We start from the raw sequence: 21,604 nt of genomic DNA, 5'->3' as shown, positions 1-21,604 counted from the left end.
CTACTGCAAGACCACGAGCTGCGGACATTTTTCAGGAAGAACGGTGTAACATTCCCTAGAATACAGGACCCCTCTCTGTCCATTCCGAGACCACTGGAAGTTGTTTTGAACGCAAACGGTTTTCCTACACCGTATGAGCCGCAGTAATGTGTTTGTGGAGTTCCATATATTTTTATTCATCCTCTGTACACTGCTGGCGAACAGACTGTAACTCCAGGAAGGACAGTAAACGACACAGTCTTATTTATCCTGTGTAAGCATTACATTAGGAAGAATACACGATTAAATTTGTGGGTAATTTGTGGTATACAGGATGTGAAGAGTAGCGAACTGAGCTGCTAGCTCTTGCAGCAACAATCGCTGTAAACCAGCTGTGCATTGGGTAGAGCCAAGCTTGGACTTCAGATTGGGGTATGTTTTTTTTTTTTTTTTAAATCTGCTTCATAGGTCGTGAATCTTAGTGGCTGCAGAGTGATCACATGTCAGCCTCTCGGCAGCCCAACTGGGTTCTGCGAGTGCTCACTGATTTTCAAAAATCCCGCCAGATTGAGGCAGGCATTAGAATGTAGTAGCTGTCACTGGCTAATCCTGAAGACTTCTTTAGTCACCTAATCGCCATTGTCGAGCTCTACGTGCATCACTACCCGAGAGAGAGGAGGATTGTAAGCAGTCGAAACTACCGCCAATGCAAGCGAAGATCCAACAGTCATTGGGCAAGGTGATGCAGAATGTTTTGTTGGGACTGTCCTGGTGCGGTGCTAACAATTAGGCTGGTAAGGGGGAAAACGTTGCATGAGCGCACATCGAGAGTCTCTAAACAAAGTTGCAGAACGCTGTCAAGACGAAGCCTCGCGGGGAAGCTGTCTGCTGCAGTACTGCTGCTCCACGGCAACACGCATCAGCGCAGCCTGCACAGAACGCAGCTACACATGCTGCCTCTTTGGGCTATCAAATTTTGACTTACTCCCGTTATCATCCTGACATGGCTCGCAACGATTGCTTCCTCTTTCCTTCAATGAAGCAACCATTGCTTGCCAGGCATTTCCAGAATGACAAGGCAATTTTTGAAGTGGAAAGTTTCCTGAATAGCCAAAATATTATGGTGTTGGGGCTGTCAAGATTTATTAAGAGGTCGAATGTTACTGATCTGTCACGAAAACTGACAACGGCCAGGAGAGCGGTACGCTGACCACATGCCCTTCCTTACCCGTATCTGGTGACGTGTAAAGGCTGAGGATGACACGGCGGGCAGCCGGTAGCGTTGGGTCTTCAAGACCAGTTCAGATGGTGTTTGTTGGTTTTAAATGTTATCGATATAAGAAGTGTCATGGACGCTATGAAAAGACTGGAAAGTTTCTTAAGTAGCAACGTGCAGGCATGGCGCTGGAGAGACACGGTGGATATGATCAGCAGGAAACAGAACGAGCAAGCGGAACGGTTAACACACCTCAGGCGAAAGTTGTATGCCGCAACAGCCACGGTCACTGTCAGGACGAAAAAATTGTGTAAGCAATGGAAATGGCCATGGAAAGCTGACCGCGGGCAAAACAAGGAAATGCTGGACCATGAGGTGTCTTTGTATGCTGTTTTAGGACTAGCGAGAAGCTTCTGAAAAGATTTTGGTCACTAATAGGGCCTTCAGGAAAGCAGGGGAAAACAACACTGCCACAAGAAACTCCTCCAAATGCCTGAAGAAGCAGTGTATAAACGACATTCGAGGGCAGCCTCGGTAGTAGCAGATGAGAGAGCAGTGAGAGAGCTGACAAGTGAGTCACACAGCTGGGGCAGCAGTCATCACTAGGGAGCAGCTGAGCTGTCGGAAACCGTCACTGTAAAGTAACAGTTGAATGATGCTGCAGGAAACTACGAGAAGACTGCGCACATTCGACAGAGGCACAGATTCTCCAGTAAGCATCCAGCCACAGTTCTTACACTGAATTTTGTGCCTGTTAGTAAAGAACAAGCTCCGTAGAGGCTATCTCTAGAGGTAGCAAAGAGTAGTAGTATTTGTCCGTCACAATATAGAGAGGAACAAGCGGCGCCTTACACGTGTCTCCTAGTGTTTAGTTGCAGGAGTCGCAACGGGGATTAATTTTCGGTGTATAAGAAGGAGCGAGTGCTGCCTTGCACTCGTCTTCTTACCTTGATTCGAGTATTTGATGTTATCATCAGAAATATTCGACAGCGAAGCACTTGTCTCTGATAGAGAAAGGCAGTACTCAAGAAATGGGGCTTGCTAGAACGGAAGCATGTAATCACTGATGGATTGAAGTCCATTTTAAGACACCTCTACGAAAAATAAGGTGTTCTTACTTAGTACTGGGAATTTTTTGCACCCTTATTCACTTCGTAGAAAACAACTCTTCTCCATTCTAACATCACCTCCGCTAAATATCCTAGGATACTTGTAAGGTGACAGCTTGAATGAATGTTAATTTCGCACCTTACATGAGATTCTATACGTCGTAATGAGTAGATGGATATGTCATACGACATACTTCGGTGATAGTGAGCAAATCTGCCTATCAAAATGTGCAGTATGTAACGCAAAAAGGTATGACACTCGATTCGACAGTATTAACACACCGAACCCAAATCCTGCATGTCAATGAGCAAAAGGTGAAAAAAGCTGCTGGAAGAGACGCTTTAGTTTGGGACAGACTCGGGTTGTGCAGCCATGGCCCACATACAACGAAAGGCATTTATCAGGGGATTGGTGACCTGTGGCGAGGGAGACAACAAACGCATTAGGCAATACATTGAATGCAGCACGTGACGGCCTAGCGCTGCCTGCTAAAGAGAAATTCTTTAAAAAATAGATTGGGTAATTTGCAGATGGATACAAACAGGCCTGAGACACAGTTAAAAGAGAGACGCATTTACTTATCATGTGAAAGGTCCATGGTGCTCTCGTGATGCACGCATGTAACTTTTAGGCGTCAGGAGTGGGCACAAAATGTCCAATTGGCTGAAATAAACTCAGAAAGAGTAGAAGTGGCGAGATTACGGAGCAGTTTGAAGGTACGCCCTTTGCGATTGGGTAGTTTTCACGAGATGAGAGGAATGCTCCCATTGGTCTAAAAAGGCCGTAATGCGAAGCACAAAAGGACACAGGTGGGGGGACAGTTTGCTACGAAAGACGGAATACCGAAAACTTCAAGGACTCTTCTCTGAACCAGCATCAAGTGTAGAACAAGGCGCATCATGCTCTGCACGACGCCAAAAAAAGGAATTTTGTGTGAACACTGCGTCCACTTTGGCTAACACTCAGCTAGAAATTAGCTGAAGAGTAGTTGATCTCCGATAGCGGAGAAACGAAACAGCCACGTAGTTAATTGTTCTTGTGAGAACTGAGAGGGGTTGAAGTATACACGCTGCTCCATCTATGCATGTGTGTATCGCCATATTTTCCAGACTAGGGATAAGTGCATGTTTTCTCGCCTAACAAGAAACACAGGGCAGTTTCAGCTGAGTTTGATTAGCTTTTTATAGGATTTTCAGAGGGCGAGAGCAGCCATGCAGCCGAAAACACGTCGCAGCTAAAAGGTAAATGCCGCTGGCAGAGGCGTAAAATTATTGGACCTGGACTACTCTCAACAGAATCCGTACTGGCCATGGCCGATGCAGGGATGCTCTCTGTAAGTGGAAGAAGCTGCCTAATCCAGCCTGGGACTGTGGGGCTCCATACCAGACTGTTCACCACATTGTCAGTGAATGCAGGATTCGAGCCTATCACGGTGCTGAAGAGCACTTCCTGCTAGCAACTCCAGATACAGTGCGCTAGATTGAAGGACTGGATATTCAGTTGTAAAGACAAACTTAAGTTTCTTGTGTGTCAATACATACATATGTATATGTAATTTAATTTTATCATATGTCTGAATTAGCCATACGCTACATAAATAATTGGATCACCAGCTTGTGTCCATTCTGAACACCAGCAATCTTGAGTAATCTTTTGCATATCTCACCAACTTGCGTCCACTGTGAGCACGAGCAATCTTGAGTACTCTTTTGCATATCTTGTCACAAAAACTAACCATCCTTTGTAGACTTGATTGTCGTCCTAAATAGTACCGAACATAAAACTGGAATCGGATGATTTCACGTAATATTGGCCAACTCAGTCAGTGCTTCACTATCTAGACGTAAGAAAAACTTGTAGAGAACCTTCTATTTAAATTTGATATTGTTGTGTTCAGTGTTATTTCTGCCCATAAGGACATAATACATTCTCTTGACAGTTGTACTGAGATTGTCATGTCAGAATCTATTAAATCAGAATGCTTCATTGATAACAACACAGAGATTATACCAATTTTGTACAGCTAAGCACCAATGTGCTCTGTCGTAGAATAAGGGTCCACCCCTACCCCCAGTAACTCATTCTAGTGACAGTTACTTTTTCCCTTTCACTTCGTTAAAGGTAAGTTAGCTGATCTCAGTCCACAGTGTCATCAACGTCCTGACTGGGACGTGGCAATGTAGACTTCCACAAAAAAAAAGGTATCCGCCAAGTCATCTGTCGTTGGGAAAACGTGCCACAGTAATGGGCGAGTATGGAGAGAAGTTCCAACACCATCACTTAGTTTTATGACTAGGTGATAGTTAAAACTTTACGACTATCTTTCGCACTACAGTGTTTTTCTGTCCACCGTGTTGTACTAGTTTGGCCAGTGAAACGCCTCCACTACGAACTGGTATCCGTCCACCAACGGAGGGCACGAGACTCACCTGACAGCTGTCTTTGCCGCCCTGGGGCTCTCCCGCGCACAGCATGGAGTCCAGCACGCCGTTGGGCAGCACCCTGCGGTAGCCAGCCGAGCGCTCCAGCAGCTCCTGGAAGATGGACACGCACTGCGCCTGCGCCGTCAGTGGCAGCTCCACCTTGAGCAGCGACTGGCTGTAGCCCGCTGCACACAGAACGCAGGAAGCGACTTACAGGAAGCAGAACATCGCTGGCGAGACCAAATTCACTGTGGCTCAAAGCACTGCTGACCTCGAATGAAATGAAAAGTTTGACAAGAGACGTAGAAAATAGTACTCTTTGCTAAAACAAAAATATGTTATTGTAGTAATCAGTCCGAAGATGGGTTTGATGCAACTCTTCTTGATGTCTCAGTGTATTTCCTATCCCTTATTTTAGTCAAGTTGTGTTACAAATCTCTTTTTTCTCAAATTCTATTCAGTATTTCTTCATTAGTTACTCGATCTACCCATCTCATCCGTAAAATTCAGAATCTGCAATCCACCTCTTGTATGTACTGTTCATCTCAAAGTTTCGTTCCCAAAGTAGACAACACCAGAGAGAAATACATAACACTTTCAGGAAAGACTTCTGGTAGCTAAATTTATACTAGATATTAACATCTCTCTTCCACAAAAGAGTTTCTTGCCGTTGCAAGTCAATTTTAAATCATCATTATTTACTTACAATCTTTAGTTGTCTATTTGTCCAAATAGCAAAACTCGTCTGCTGTTTTCAGTGCCTCATTTCCTAATCGAATTTCATCGACACTATCTTTTATAATTCGACTACATTCCATTTTCCTTATTATTACTATTGCCTATTAATGTTCAAGATACAGTCCACTCATTTCACATGTTTCTTTACGTCCTTTGCCGCAAACTTTAAAGCTTTATCTTTCTTCGTGAAAGTTGACAAGCTTAAACAACAACTTATTTCGCAACATATCCTCGACTGAGATTAATGTATTTGTTTCTCAGAAATCAAATCTGTTTTATATATTAGCAGTTAACATCACGATATTACGTAATTAGACGGAAACTTTTTCCTTCGCCGGCCGGAGTGGCGGAGCGGTTCTAGGTGCTTCAGTCTGGAACCGCGCGACCGCTACGGCCGCAGGTTCGAATCCTGCCTCGCGCACGGATGTGTGTGATGTCCTTAAGTTAGTTCTAAGTTGTAGGGGACTGATGACCTCAGAAGTTAAGTCCCATGGTGCTCAGAGCCATTTCTTCCTTTCAAGCCTCTTTCTTTCTGGCTATAAAACAGGAAATGTATGACGTGGGAACATATATGGGGAAACTGTTTTGAAAGACATCACGGTCGTCTTTATTTATAAAGTCCACAGACAAAGGCGACCATGATGTCCTTCAAAAAGTTTTACATGACTGAACTCCAGCCAATGAAATTTCAATCAGATGAGAAACATTTCAAAACTCAGATCGCGTGCTTTTGGGAGCACGCTCACCGCGCTGGTACAAGATCATTTTTCTGCGATTTCATATGAACAGATTTTACTTCAACTCACTACGCAAAGGGTCTAATAACGTTTTGTAGTAAGAACATGATCGATTAACAATATCTCGCTTAAAAAAGGTCGTCTTTACCCATCCCACCAACTAAATAAGGTTCACTTTTTGATTTGTACCTTCATCTTCGTCTAACCATTGTTTTGACTATAATTTTGTCTCTGGTGCACAATGGGATATCCTTATTTCAAAAATGGCTCTGAGCACTATGGGACTTAACTTCTGAGGTCATCAGTCCGCTAGAACTTAGAACTACTTACACCTAACTAACCTAAGGACATCACACACATCCATGCCCGAGGCAGGATTCGAACCTGCGACCGTAGCAGTCGCTTCAATTAAATGAAGATGGTAGCCAAGCCTGCTGCTGACGCTGTCGTATTTGACTGCGGCCGGTACATGTGATATGTCCTCAGTACGTTGCAAGTTCAAAAAATGGTTCAAATGGCTCTGAGCACTATGCGACTTAAATTCTGAGGTCATCAGTCGCCTAGAACTTAGAACTAATTAAACCTAACTAACCTAAGGACATCACACACATCCATGCCCGAGGCAGGATTCGAACCTGCGACCGTAGCGGTCGCACGGTTCCGGACTGAAGCGCCTAGAACTTCTTGGCCACTCCGGCCGGATATCCTTATTTCGTCTCCTGACACACGTCCATAATCTCGTCTGTGTTATTGTTCCTTTTGTTCGAGCAATATATTGGCTCTTGCTGTAATTTATGGAAGTCATGTCCGCAGCAGTACTACAGGAAGAACGACTACAGCAACCGATACAAGGCACTGAAGACTCTGCTTTGAGTACAGCAGGGACTGGAAGTGGTGGTGTTAGTGTTAGAACTGGATTGTTATTGTTACTGTAACTGTAATGAAGGCCTATTGGTAACACGATGAAAGCTACAATAGAATAAGTAAAATAAGGGAACTCAATCAAAACGGCGATGCTATAACTTTCTGACACGCTGTACAGTGAAACTGAGGTGCAAAAGACGACCTTTAGAAAACGTATAGCAATAAAGAACAGCCAACCAGAGCTACGATTCACGACCTTAGCTTCGAGACGAGGGGATACAACGTGTAAAAGATTAGGATTTCACATATTCTTGCACAAGCGTTGGTACTTTTTACATTGAGTAAGAAGCTATTCGGCTTATTATCTCAATAGATTTGGTATCTGGCACATTCTACCAACCACTGGGAAGTGCAACGTCGGGGATGCTTTCCATGGTAGCAATTATTAAGACTTCTTGCTTTAACTCCTAAGTGCATGCTGGGGTTAATTTAATTTTGTCTTTGCTGTCCCTACGGGACTGATACAAAGGGGACTGTAGCATATTCCTAGATTTCGCTCTTAAAGCTGATTCTTGAAAGTTTGGAAGCAGGCGTTTGTGACGTATGCCTTCAGGCGTCTACCAGTTCACGTTTTTCAGCACTTCCTATTTGGTACGGGTCTTAGACGCACGTGTATTTTGTAAGCAATCTTCTTAGCAGATTGATTACATTTTCCCAGTATCCTACCAGTCTGAATGTGCCACCTGCATTACTTTCGACTGGGCCTATGTAGTCGTTAAATTTCCTTTTTCCTTTTTTTTTTGGGTCGTTAGTCACTTCAGAGTATCGTTTATGCCCAAAATTGCCAATTATTTGTTGGATACATTCTCATCACTGTGTCCTCCTACAGCTTTTAGACTTTACACCTCCCTTTAGTTGATGTTATTCACTGATGTATTCTATCATGCTGTCCCCCCTCCTTATCAGTGTTTTCCACATATTAGTTTCCTCCATAGTTATGAGGAGAACCTCATTTCTAATCCTTCCAGCTGATTTTCTACATCTTTTATAGCGCCAAATCTCAAATGATTCGATCCTCTCCTTTTCCGGTTTTCCCACAGTACAGCATTCACTTCCATGCACTTCTATGCCACAAATATATAATGGACAGTGAAACGAAAACGAGACAGATGGAAAAAAGTAACAGACAAGACGGACAGTGGCTTCACTGAAAAAAGTCTGCGGTTACCTACGAAACCACGATTGTAGCCGGCCAGTGGCTTCACTGAAAAAAGTTTGCGGTTACCTACGAAACCACGATTGTAGCCAGCCGTGCAACTCTTCGTCCGAAGCAAATTGACACCCACGAATGTCGTTTTTCTGATCTCCAGAAATATGGAGGCCCCATGGGGAGTTATCGGAATTGTATGGAAGATGTTTAAGGGCTTCCCAGCGAAATCTCTGCAGAGTAGTGGGGACAACGTTGGCAACATGTGGGCAGCCGTTGTCCTGCAACAGAATGACATGTCCGTACACCTTCAAGGGCGTTCGGACTCGATGGCGCGCTTCGGTTTTTGCAAAATGTCCACATACTGATGTGTGTCAACCGGAGCGTGCCATCAAGTCTAAAAGCTCGCAGATGCTGGCAAACGGCGTCATTCGGTTCCATGAGAATGCTCGCCCACATGTTGCCAATGTTTCTTCGGGTATGGTGCAGAAGTTTAGCTGGGAAGCCCTACACATGCTCCACATAGTTCCGGTGTCTAACCATGCGATTTCCATGTTTTAGGCGGTAAAGAAAGATATTCGTGGGCTTCAACTTTCTTCAGACGGAGAAAGTTGGTTGTTCCGTATGCAGTCGCAAACATTTTTCCATGAAGGCGTCGACCGTCTTTTCTCACAGCGGGTTAAATGTATTAACGGTTATGGCTACTGCTTTTGAACTAATAAACGATTTTCTTACTTTTCCCCATCTGTCTAGTTTTCATTTGACTTCTCTTTATATATTTTCAGAAATTTCTTTCTCAGGCTATGGTACAGGGTGACAATTATTGAACTATATGAAATGAAATCGTCACAACTACTGAACGTTTTGCGTTAGTACGCTCAAATTGCACTCCTGGCTGCGGGGCATGGTGGGAATTAGCATCCGAATGTGTGGTTTGGTTTAGCGACGAAGTCCACTTTCATTTGGATGGGTTCGTCAATAAGTGAAATTGGCGAATTTGGGGGGCTGGATTCCGCATTTCGCGATCGAACTAGCTCACTTATGTTGTAGTCATAGGATCCCATGTTTATCGTTTCGTACAGTGCACAGTTCTACACTCCTGAATGATTCAAATGGCTCTGAGCACTATGGGACTTAACTGCTGAGGTCACCAGTCCCCTAGAACTTAGAACTACTTAAACCTAACTAAGCTAATGACATAACACACATCCATGCCCGAGGCAGGATTCGAACCTGCGACCGTAGCGGTCGCGCGGTTCCAGACTGTAGCGCCTAGAACCGCTCGGTCACCCCGGCCGACTCTACAGTCCTGGACATTCCAACCAAGTTTCCAATCCTTGCAACATATCAGAATCTTATCAAGACGTGACTGAGAAGCTTTTTGCAGCCAGTACTTCTTTACAGTGAGTGGGCAAGCAGCGGCTGTCTGCTCCGCCTGCGGGAAGCCTCACCCCTCTCGGTCTTGCCCCAGCCGGTGACGATGGCCCTGGGGTCCCGCGGCTGCAGCTGCGTGCCCAGGCAGGCGGGCCGCACGAACTCGTTGAACTCGGCGTCGGCGTCGAGCCGCAGCAGCCCCACGTCGTTGTCCTTGAGCGGGTAGCGGTAGTCGGGGTGCCAGACGCGCCGCTCCACGCGGAAGTCCTGCGCCGTCAGGTGGTCGCCGCTACCCTCCGGGTCGAGGTCGCCCAGCCGCACCCAGCGTGGCGGGCCCCTGTCCACGGCACATAACACGTCTGCGTTAGTCGCAGCTACGACCAAACGTACGATTACAACAGATTTTAACAGACGCTTCTAGATTAGATTACATTAAATAGACCTATATTTTTTGCACAACTGATCCGTAGTGAAGAGAGCCTAAAGGGTGTAGACCAGGGATGTTCATCCTGGAGTCCGTAGGCTGCATGCTGCCCAAAGCAAGTATCAGTGCGGCCCAAGAAGTGAGCGTCTGTCACACGATCGGGAAAAAATCTTTAAAATTTCGTCCATGTAAAGTTATGATGAATTGAATATATTTAATTTCAGACTTCCACCATACGCTGCTGTTCTCTCTTCTCTCATTGGTCCATCCCATTCCCCCCCTTCCCCCCCCCCCCCGCCCCCCTCCCCCTACCAAAAAGTGGTTACCGTTGGTGTTAAGTACACTACTGGCCATTAAAATTGCTGCACCAAGAAGAATTGCAGATGATAAACGGGTATTCATTGGACAAATTTATTATACTAGAACTGACATGTGATTACATTTTCACGCGATTTGGGTGCACAGATCCTGAGAAATCAGGATACGCCTGGGCATTGAGTGAAACAGAGCTTGGATGGCGTGTACAGGTACAGCTGCCCATGCAGCTTCAACACGATACCACTGTTCATCAAGAGTAGTGACTGGCGTATTGTGATGAGCCAGTTGCTCGGCCACCATTGACCATACGTTTACAATTCGTGAGAGATCTGGAGACTGTGCTGGCCAGGGCAGCAGTCGAACATTTTCTGTATCCAGTAAGGCCCGTACAGGACCTGCAACATCCGGTCGTGCGTTATCCTGCTGAAATGTAGGGTTTCGCAAGAATCGAATGAGGGCTAGAGCCACGGGTCGTAACACATCTGAAATGTAATGTCCACTGTTCAAAGTGCCGTCAATGCGAACAAGAGGTGACCGAGACGTGTAACCAATGGCACGCCATACCATCACGTCGGGTGATACGCCAGTATGGCGATAACGAATACACGCTTCCTCACGTGCGTTCACTGCGATGTTGCCAAACACGGATGCGACCATCACGATGCTATAAACAGAACCTGGATTCAACCGAAAAAATGACGTTTTGCCATTCGTGCACCCAGGTTTATCGTTGAGTACACCATCGCAGGCACTCCCGCCTGTGATGCAGCGTAAAGGGTAACCGCAGCCATGGTCTCCGAGCTGATAGTCCATGCTGCTGCAAACGTCGTCGAACTGTTCGTGCAGATGTTTGTTGTCTTGCAAACGTTCCCATCTCTTGACTCAGGGATCGAGACGTGGCTGCACGAACCGTTACAGCCATACGGATTAGATGCCTGTCATCTCGACTGCTAGTGATACGAGGCATTTGGGATCCAGCACGGCGTTCCGTATTACCCTCCTGAACCCACCGATTCCATATTCTGCTAACAGTCAATGTATCTCGATTAACGCGAGCAGCAGTGTCGCGGTAGGATAAACCGCAATCGCGATAGGCTACAATCCGACCTTTATCAAAGTCGGAAACGTGATGGTAAGTATTTCTACTCCTTACACGAGGCTTCAAATGTTCGAACGTGTGTGAAATCTTATGGGACTTTACTGTTAAGGTCATCAGTCCCTAAGCTTACACACTACTTAACCTAAATTATCCTAAGCACAAACACACACACCCATGTCCGAGGTCTATCGCGATTGCGGTTTATCGTATCGCGACATGCTGCTCCCGTTGGTCGAGATCCAATGACTGTTAGCAGAATACGGAATCGGTGGGTTCAGGAGGGTAATACCGAACGCCGTGCTGGATCCCAACGGCCTCGTATCACTAGCAGTCGAGATGACAGCCATCTTATCCGCATGGCTGTAACGGATGGTGCAGCCACGTCTCGATCCCTGAGTCAACAGATGGGGACGTTTGCAAGACAACAACCATCTGCACGAACAGTTCGACGACGTTTGCAGCAGCATGGACTATCAGCTCGGAGACCGTGGCTGCGGTTACCCTTGACGCTGCATCACAGACAGCAGCGCCTGCGATGGTGTGCAGTCGCGATACGCTACAATCCGACCTTTATCAAAGTCGCAAACGGGGTGGTACGCATTTCTCCTCCTTACATGAGGCATCGCGACAACGTTTCACCAGGCAACGCCTGTCAGCTGCTGTTTCTGTATGATAAATCCGTTTGGAAACTTTCCCCTTGTCAGCACGTTGTAGGTGTCGCCACCGGCGCCAGCCTTGTGTGAATGCTCTGAAAAGCTAATCATTTGCATATCATAGCATCTTCTTCCTGTCGATTAAATTTCGCGTCCGTAGCACGTCATCTTCGTGATGTAGCAATTTTAATGGCCAGTAGCGTATATTATGTGCGGCCCAAAAATACTCGTCTTCTTCTAGTGTGGTTTAGGTAAGCTAAAAGGCTTGACACCTCTGATTTAGACCATGTCATGAAACAAGACTACACAATACATAAAAAAATCTAACGTCTCTGCGACACATTCTGTGTGAATTAGGCCTCATGTAAGTAAAATACTATAATTTAAAAATACGTTTATTTAAGAAGCAATGAACTTTTTCACATAACATATAAAGGTACAGTACAGCGTGTTTAAAAAAGAATAACACGATTTCAAAACTCCAATTTTATTAGTAAAAGCATACTACAAACAGAGTGAATCGCCAAATATAAAATCTTGTGGTTTTAGCTATGCTATTACAAATGCTCTGTGTCCATCAGCAGCAGTACGAACAACATCTAGAAAATAGCTAAATTCGTCATAAACTTTACACAATGTATCTGCTTTTACAGATGTTATGGCGGCTGCTATTCTGTTCTTCACTTCTATGTCACGAGGTATAGGAGAGAGGAACGCATTTTTCTTCACATATCCCCGGAAAAATCGTGTAGCGTCATGTCTGGCGATCTTTGAGGTCAAAAATGTAGGGCAATGTCTAGGGGTCCCGTGCGGCCTATCCAGCGTTGAGCTATCTTTAAACGGTGCAGAACTGGCTTTTCCCACAGCTTCAGGTCGACTCCGGTGACCCCACTTTCCAATAGAATCGAGCTCCAACACACTGGCACCACAACGTACGTCAGTGTCTCAACGACGCTCTGCATCAACGTTGGATAGGGCACACGGTACCCCGAGACATTGCCCTGCATTCTTCGCCTCCAAGATCGACAGACATGGCTCCATGCGATTTTTTCTTCTGTGGATATGCGAAGGAAACTATGTTCATCTCCCCTTTACGTCATGACATAGAAACTATGAAGAACAGAATAACAGCCGCTGTAACTTCTGTAAGAGCAGTTACATTTCTAAAGTTTATGACGAATTTAGCTATCGTATAGATATTGTTCGTGCTGCTCCTGCTGGTGACACACACAGAATTTACTATAGCATAACTAAAACTAAGATTTTGTGAGTATTTTACAATTCATCCCATGTTTGTAGTATGTTTTTATGAATAAATATGGAATTTTGAAATCAGATCATTCTTTTTGAAACATCCTGTACATTACGGTAGCCACCATTCAATTTCCTATATTACTCCACTGAGCATGTACAGAATTTCGATTTTACGTAACACTGTAAATATCTGATGTTATTAATTACATCAGTCGGTCCTACTAAAAAATTCGTCAGTGGAGTAGGAGGAGTCATCAATAAACTAACATTATCAGCAGTGCTGCAGCCTGAGCTTCAGGCAGACCTTAGCAAGCAGCCAAACGACACGCGAACCAGCCACCAACGTCATTGTGCAGCTGCGCACTGGAACAATGCTGACGCAGTACGCTACAATGCGGCGCCTTGCTGTCAGCGACTGACTGTGTGCTACACGGTGTACAACAACGTGGCGTTTCCGCAGCCGACACGTGCTGGGAGTCTCTCACCTGTGTTAACACACCGCCTTGGAGGGAGTATAAGAGCTCCCATCTCAACTGGTAGAATCTTTGCATTGACACTGTGCTTTCAACTGGTGAAGGCTCTGTGTCAATTCGTCCACTGTTACACTACTCAAGCCTCATTGAGCATCATCACCAACTAGGCGAATTCGCTATTTACGAGCCATCAGCTAGTCCTGATGGTTCTGGACTTCCAACTGGGTCTTCTGAGGTGAGACCACCTACAACGCAGTGGATGCCTTTACCGACACTCCGGCCAGTCTCAGAGTGTGCTGGGTTTCATTGGGGGACTACCCTCCTCCCATCAGCATCACAGAGCGAAGATGGTACTCTGCTGCCACCCCGCTTGGACTTGCGTCACCATGCTGACACGGCGACGAGCGACAGCAAGGTGACTGCCCGCCACTATCTCTCCATACCTCTGGGTATAACACTCGCTGCCCACTAGCCACGATCAGCGTCTGGGCTGCTACAGTTATGTACTGTGTAGGAGGCATCAGGTGTAAGCAAGCTTGTGAGTATGCATTCTTTATTCTACACTCATTACAGTACAGGAGAAACCATACCACTGGCTCCCACACACTCAACTCTGGAAACCGGCCAGCCCGAAACAGTACCTACATTGGTGAAGGTAGCTGTCTCGTTGGTTGGTTTAAAGAAGGTAGGAAGGGACCAAACTGCGAGGTCATCGGTCCCTTGTTCCCAGTAAAATAATTACACAAGGGAAAGAAGAAAAGAAAGGAGATCTACAGCGCAATAACAGGAGAATGGAAGAACCAGAAGAAGACAGGACAACCAACACTGTTAGGGACAAAACAGGAAAAGAAAACCACAGGGAGAAACAAGAAACAGGTAGAAGGGATAAAAACAAGGGAGCACATGACTGTAGCTGGCCGACCACGAGAATAAAAAGGAAAAACCAGACACTCTACGAAACATTAAAACATCCAGCCTAAAAGCATTAGAGTGGAGAACACAAAGGGACAAAGGACATGCGCAAAAACTTATATGGAATGATAAAACCCACTGTCACGTATAAAACGTAAAGCTAAATTAGCTGATCAGGCATTCTCAGCTAAAATTAATGGCAACGAATCCAGTAACTGAAGAGTTCACCGCAGGGCAGCCAAAGAAGGGCAGCTCACCATGATATGGGCCACTGTCAGCCGGGCGCTGCACTGACACTGAGGTGGGTTATCACAGTGCAGGAGGTAGCCGTGTGTCACCCAAGCATGGCCAATGCTGAGCCGACAGAGAACCACAGAGTCCCTGTGAGAGGCCTGCGTGGAAGTCTTCCACACATTCTTAGTCTCCTTAATGGCACGCAATTTGCTGTGCGTACCGAGGTTATGCCACTCCGTCTCCCAGTGCCACAAAATTTGTGATATAGTATTGACGCAAGTGCCGCTCGGCAACACCAGTACTGGGGGAGCAGTGCAAAATGCCGAAGTTGTCTGCACACAGAGAAGTTGAGACAGACGGCCCTGCAGCTGGTGTCAGACCATTAATGGACACTAGAAATAGGGATATACTCAATACAGAGCCCTGCGGGTCCCCATTCTCCTGGAAATGGGTGGAACTATGAGAGCACCAACTTGGACACGGAAGTACGAAGCGACAGGAAATTTTGGATGAAAAACAGGAGTGGGCCTCGGAGACCCCACTCGTATAATGTGGCAAGGATATGATGTCGCCAGGTCGTGTCATATGATTTTCGTAAATAAAAAAAAAGGCAACCACGTGTTGGCGTCTGGAAAAGGCTGTTCGGATGGCCGACTCCAGGGACAAAAGATTATCAGTGGTAGAGCGACCCTGGCGGGATCCACCCTGACATGGAGCCAGTAGGCCACGTGACTCCGGGAGGTAGTCACTCTGTAAATGGGGAGTTATACGATTCACTGTGGCGTATAGTGAACGAGAGGACTTTCCCTTCCAGCCGCCGTTTGAGTGCGAAAGACTGGGGGGTAATTCTCTGATGCAAAGGCTCGAGCATAGTGCTCAGCAAAGTACTCGACAATCTCACACTATACGTTCCAGGAGCTTACAAAGAACGTTGGTGAGGCTGATGAGCCGATAGCTATCCACATCAAGCGGGCTTTTGCCGGATTTGGGCAATGGAATGATGGTGCTCTCCCACTATTGCAATGGAAAGACCCCATCGCACCAGATCTGGTTGAAGATTGTGAGAAGATGTCGCTTGTAGTCAGATGAGAGATGTTTAATCATCTGACTGTTGATCCGATCTGGCCCAGAAGCAGTGTCGGGGTAATGTGCAAGGGCACTGAGGAGCTCCCACTCTGTAAATGGGGAGTTATACGATTCACTGTGGCGTATAGTGAACGAGAGGACTTTCCCTTCCAGCCGCCGTTTGAGAGTGCGAAAGACTGGTGGGTAATTCTCTGATGCAGAGGCTCGAGCATAGTGCTCAGCAAAGTACTCGGCAATCGCAATTGCGCTGGTAGATAACACACCATTTATGTTAACACCAGGAACACCTGTTGGGATCTGGACCTGAAAACACGTTTGATCCCTGCCCAGACTTGGGAAGGTGATGTATGGCACCCAAGGGTCGGGATGTATCTCTTCCAACACTCCTGCTTCCGTCGTTTGATAAGTTGGCGAACACAGGCATGGAGCCGTTTAAAGGCTATAAGGAGCTCCAGGCAAGGATGACCCTTATGCCGTTTTACAGCTCGCCGACGTTCCTTAATTGCTTCAGCGACTTCTTGTGACCAGCAAGGGACTGTCTTTCGGCAAGGTCTCCCTAAAGAGCGAGGGATCGCGTTTTCTGCCGCAGAAACGATTGTTGTAGTCACCTGCTCAACCATCACATCGATGTTCTCGTGTGGGGGAGATTCAACGGTGACAGCAGAGGTGAAAGTTTCCCAGTCCACCTTGCTTAAAGCCCATCTGGGGAGGCGTCCGTGGGCCTGACGCCAGGGCAGTGACAGGAAGATGGAGAAGCGGTCACTATCACACAGGTCGTCATGTGCTCTCCAATAGATAGATGGGAGAAGTCCTGGACTGCAAATTAAGAAATCAATGGCCGAGTAACTACCATGAACCACACTGAAATTTGTGGCGGCCCCAGTATTTAAGAGGCGGAGGTCGAACTGAGACAGTGAAGTTTCGACATCTGTGTCTCTGACAGCAAGCATGGTACCGTCCCACAAGGGGTTACGGGCGTTAAAATCTCCCAAAATTAGGAAAGGTTTAGGGAGTTGATCAATCAGTGCAGCTAATTCATTCAGGGGTACTGCACTATCTGGTGGAAGATATACCTTGCAGACAGGTATTCCCTGTGTCATCCTTATTCTGACAACCACAGCTACAAGAAGGGTTTGAAGGGGCACAGTTTCACTACAGACTGAGTTTAGGATATAAACACAAACACCACCTGACACTCGATTATAGTCGCTACAGCTCCTGTAATATCCCTTATAGCCGGGGAGGGCAGGGGTCCGCATTGCTGGGAGCCAGTTTCCCTGGAGGCCAATGCAGAAAGCAGGTGTAAAGCTTAACAGTTGCCGCAGCTCGGCCAGGCGGTTGAAAAAACCACCGAAATTCCACTGGAGGATGATGTCATTGTGAGACCGGGAAGGTATGGAACATTCAATGAGGCAGTATACGTCTCAGGGTCACCTGCTGCCACTGACTCATTGCTTGAGCAGTCTATATCCATTTGGCTTAGGGTCCAGCGAGATGTATGTCCTCAGTGGACACCAGAATCTCCACCTCATCCACAGACGCAGAGCTTGCAGGTAGCGGTGGTGTGTATGCCACAGTAATTGCCTTGGTCTTGGGGATCTTCCTTTTGGATTTCTCTCGCTGCTCCTTGTGTCTCCCTATCTGGGAGGACTTCACTGATTCAGTCTCCGGGACTGGGGATGAGCGTGAAGCCCTATGACCAGTTGCTTTTGGGCTCTTCAGCCACTGGCGGGTGTCATATTACCCACAAGCAGAAACCTGAGAAGGGAGTGACCCAAGGACCCAAGGGACCCTTTCCTAACGAGATGAGGTGAAGAAGACTTACACTTCTCCGGCAAAGAAGTGGGGACTGATATCCTCAATGGTTGGGTGGGGGGGGGGGGGGGTGTTGCTCCGAAAGTGGGTGGTGCAGGAGCAACAGGAAGGGAATTGCCCCCACCATCAAGGGGGCAGGTGTAGTCTTCCAGCTATGAGAGGTGACTGGGGTTGGCGGAGCTGATGGGCTAGAACTGTTGTAGTGGCAGCATAAGACAGTGTTACACGTATAGGATGTAAACGTTCAAATTTCTCCTTAGCCTCAGTGTAGGTCAGTCGATTCAAATGGTTCAAATGGCTCTGAGCACTATGGGACTTAACATCTGTGGTCATCAGTCCCCTAGAACTTAGAACTACTTAAACCTAACTAACCTAAGGACATCACACACATCCATGCCCGAGGCAGGATTCGAACCTGCGACCGTAGCATAGGTCAGTCGGTCCAGGGTCTTGTACTCCATGATTTTCCGTTCTTTCTGGACAATCGTGCAGTCAGGCGAGCAAGGCGAATGGTGCTTTCTGCAGTGGACACAGATGGGAGGCGGGGCACATGGAGTGTTGGGATGTGGTGGGCGTCCGCAATCTCGACATGTGATGCTGGAAGTACAGCGGGAAGACATATGGCCGAGCTTCAAGCATTTAAAGCACCGCATTGGGGGAGGGATATAGGGCTTTACATCACAGCGGTAGACCATCACGTAATATCTGCCTAGTAAGCGAGAAGACCCAGGTTCGAGTCCCGGCCGCAGCACAAATTTTAATTCACTTCTTCAGCTTCCAAAGTTATCTGATGGATTTGTTACCAGATAACATCCAATGACTAGTCCACGTTCGAAGCCACTGAGCTCTCCTGACACCCATTCTGATCTGACTGCATCTCTACTGGCAACACATTACTTCCCGCCCTGTTTTATGCTGGCCGTCTCTCGTGACTTCTAGTGGTCAATTCCTCATTACGTACTGTCGTACAAATACTTTTAATCAGATAGTCTAGGCCGCTCCTGATCCGTCGAGATCACTCGATTAAATGCCACTTGACACTGTCCGACTGTCCGAACGACGGGCCGGAGCGTCACGCAGCTGTCGGAGGCTGCCCGCCGTCGGGGTACCTTTGGAGACCGGCAAGTGCCAGTTGGCGCCCCTCAGCGTACTCACACGCCGCTGTTGGTGTAGTCGTCGAGGCAGTGCGCCGCCGTCAGCACCCAGCGCTCGCTGATGAGGCTGCCGCCGCACAGGAACTGCACGCTGCTCTCGGGGCCGAAGCCCACCGCCGCCTGCAACAGCACCAAGCACACACAACCACTGTAAACTCGGCCGTCAACAAGTGCTGCTCCACGCAGGGGGCCCGAGACACTTCGCCACTTGCCTCAGCACAGGAGGCATTACCGAGCGAGGTGGCGCAGTGGTTAGCACACTGGACTCGCATTCGGGAGGACGACGGTTCAATCCCGTCTCCGGCCATCCTGATTTAGGTTTTCCGTGATTTCCCTAAATCGCTTCAGACAAATGCCGGGATGGTTCCTTTGAAAGGGCACGGCCGATTTCCTTCCCCATCCTTCCCTCACCCGAGCTTGCGCTCCGTCTCTAATGACCTCGTTGTCGACGAGACGTTAAACACTAATCTCCTCCTCCTCCTCCCTGAAGGCTTCACAGGAGGCATCGGCAGCGAACGAGGTGCAGGCCTCACCACAACATTCTAAAGTACACCACCTTCACTTCTAGTGCATTCGTCTACTGGGCGTTATGTAAGGCAACGTCCTGACTGACTCACTGACTCATCATCGCTTGGACCAAACCATTAAGGATAGAAATTTGAAATTTGTGGAGGGTGTTGATCTTATACTGTAGGCGCTCTTTAAGAAGGGATTTTTCGATATTCCATCCGTAAGAGGGTCAAATGGAGGTGAAAAGTTTTTGAAAATACGCCGCTATTAAGGCAGTATTGTAGCTAGACCTACGAAAATTGGTATTTCGTTTCTCGGTCAGAAATAAAGAAGTAAGTGTTTCAGCATTTTTTAAAATTTAAACCCTGTGAAGGCGAAACAGTGGGTGAAAGTTTTTTTGAAAGTCAGTCATTATTAAAGAACTACTAAAGCATTTTTAAAGCAACAGGTTTGTCTTTGCGAATTCAACTCGTAAGGGTTCAAATAGAGGATGAAATATTTCATTATGAAAGCATTTTTAAAGCTAAATCTATATAAATTTTAGTTTGGCTTCTCGGACAGAAATAAAAAAAACACTTGTTTAATTGTTTCTGGAAATTCAAAGACTATAGGGATAAAATAGGGGATGAAAACTGTACGGAAACATTTCATTATCTAAACAAAAAAAAACAAAAAATGGTTCAAATCGCTCTGAGCACTATGGGACTCAACTGCTGAGGTCATTAGTCCCCTAGAACTTAGAACTAGTTAAACCTAACTAACCTAAGGACATCACAAACATCCATGCCCGAGGCAGGATTCGAACCTGCGACCGTAGCAGTCTCGCGGTTCCAGACTGCAGCGCCTTTAACCGCACGGCCACTTCGGCCGGCTCATTATCTAAACATTTTTGAAGCTAAATCCATAAAAACTTATTTGGCATTCTGCTAGAAATAAAAAAAATACGCATTTCATTGTTTTCAGAAATTCAACCCCTAAGAGGGTGAAATAGGGGGTGAAATCTTTTATGAAAATATTTCATTACATTAAAAAGATTTAAATCCGAATATACGAAAATCTGTATGTCACTTCCTGGTCAAACATAAAGAAATATGCGTTAGGGGACGAAAGTTTCTAGGGAAATACCACCAGAAGAACGCAAAAGGCATGATTAAAAAATCCTTGGACTCCAGTTACCAGAATAGTTTTTCGGTCAGAAGTACATTCGGAAAGACCGTCCTTAAATGGCCTTCAATAACACGAAAAGTTCGGAATGTGTTTGCGAATATCATAAAAATTAGATTGAAGAAAAAAAGACTATGCGGGCAGTCGAATTAAATCAGGCGATGCTCGGGGAATTAGATTAGGAAATGAGACAAAGTACTAGACGAGTTTTGCTTTTCGGGGAGCAAAATAACTGACGATGGTGGAAGTAGAGTGGATATAAAATGTAGACTGGCAATGGCAACGAAAGCATTTCTGAAGAAGAGACATTTGTTAACATCGACTGTCGATTTAAGTGTCGGAAAATCATTTCTGAAAGTATATGTATGGAGTGTAGCCATGTACGGAAGTGAAACATAGACGATAAATAGTTTAGACGAGAAGGGAATAGAGCTTTCGAAATATGGTGCTACAGAAGAATGCTGAAGATTAGATGGGTAGATCACGTAACTAATGAGGAGGTACTGAATAGAATTGGGGAGAAGAGAAAATTGTGGCACAACTTCACTAAAGAAGGGATCGGTTGGTAGGATATGTTCTGAGGCATCAAGGGATCACAAATTTAGTAGTAGAGGACAGCGTGGAGGGCAAAAATCATAGAGGGAGACCAAGACATGAATACGCTAAGCAGATTCAGAAGGATGTCGGTTGCAGTAGTTACTTGGAGATAAAGAAGCTTGTACAGCAGAGAGTAGCATGGGACTGCATCAAATCAGTCTGTGGACTGAAGACCATAACAACAATGCAGACCATACAGTCTACGGTAGCGAAGCAGCGGGCACTAAGTTAGTCGCTTCATATACCACATGCAACAATGGTAA

General features: G+C 46.3%; 1 protein-coding gene across 1 annotated transcript in view; it reads right to left on the bottom strand.

Moving 5' to 3' along the window:
• Positions 1-21,604, bottom strand: part of LOC126484400 (trypsin-1-like) — a 104,511-nt gene that overhangs the window by 10,377 nt on the left and 72,530 nt on the right. Inside the window, exons 4-6 of the mRNA XM_050107906.1 lie at positions 19,072-19,190; positions 9,726-9,985; positions 4,735-4,913 (exon numbers count right to left, since the gene is read on the bottom strand). Of these exons, the coding sequence (XP_049963863.1) occupies positions 4,735-4,913; positions 9,726-9,985; positions 19,072-19,190 (558 nt within the window). The remainder of the gene's footprint in view (positions 1-4,734; positions 4,914-9,725; positions 9,986-19,071; positions 19,191-21,604) is intronic.

Source organism: Schistocerca serialis, chromosome 1 (genome assembly GCF_023864345.2).
Source record: "Schistocerca serialis cubense isolate TAMUIC-IGC-003099 chromosome 1, iqSchSeri2.2, whole genome shotgun sequence".
Classification (NCBI taxonomy): domain Eukaryota; kingdom Metazoa; phylum Arthropoda; class Insecta; order Orthoptera; family Acrididae; genus Schistocerca; species Schistocerca serialis.
The sequence above is the reverse complement of the archived record's forward strand: the minus strand, read 5'-3'. Positions and strand labels throughout refer to the sequence as shown.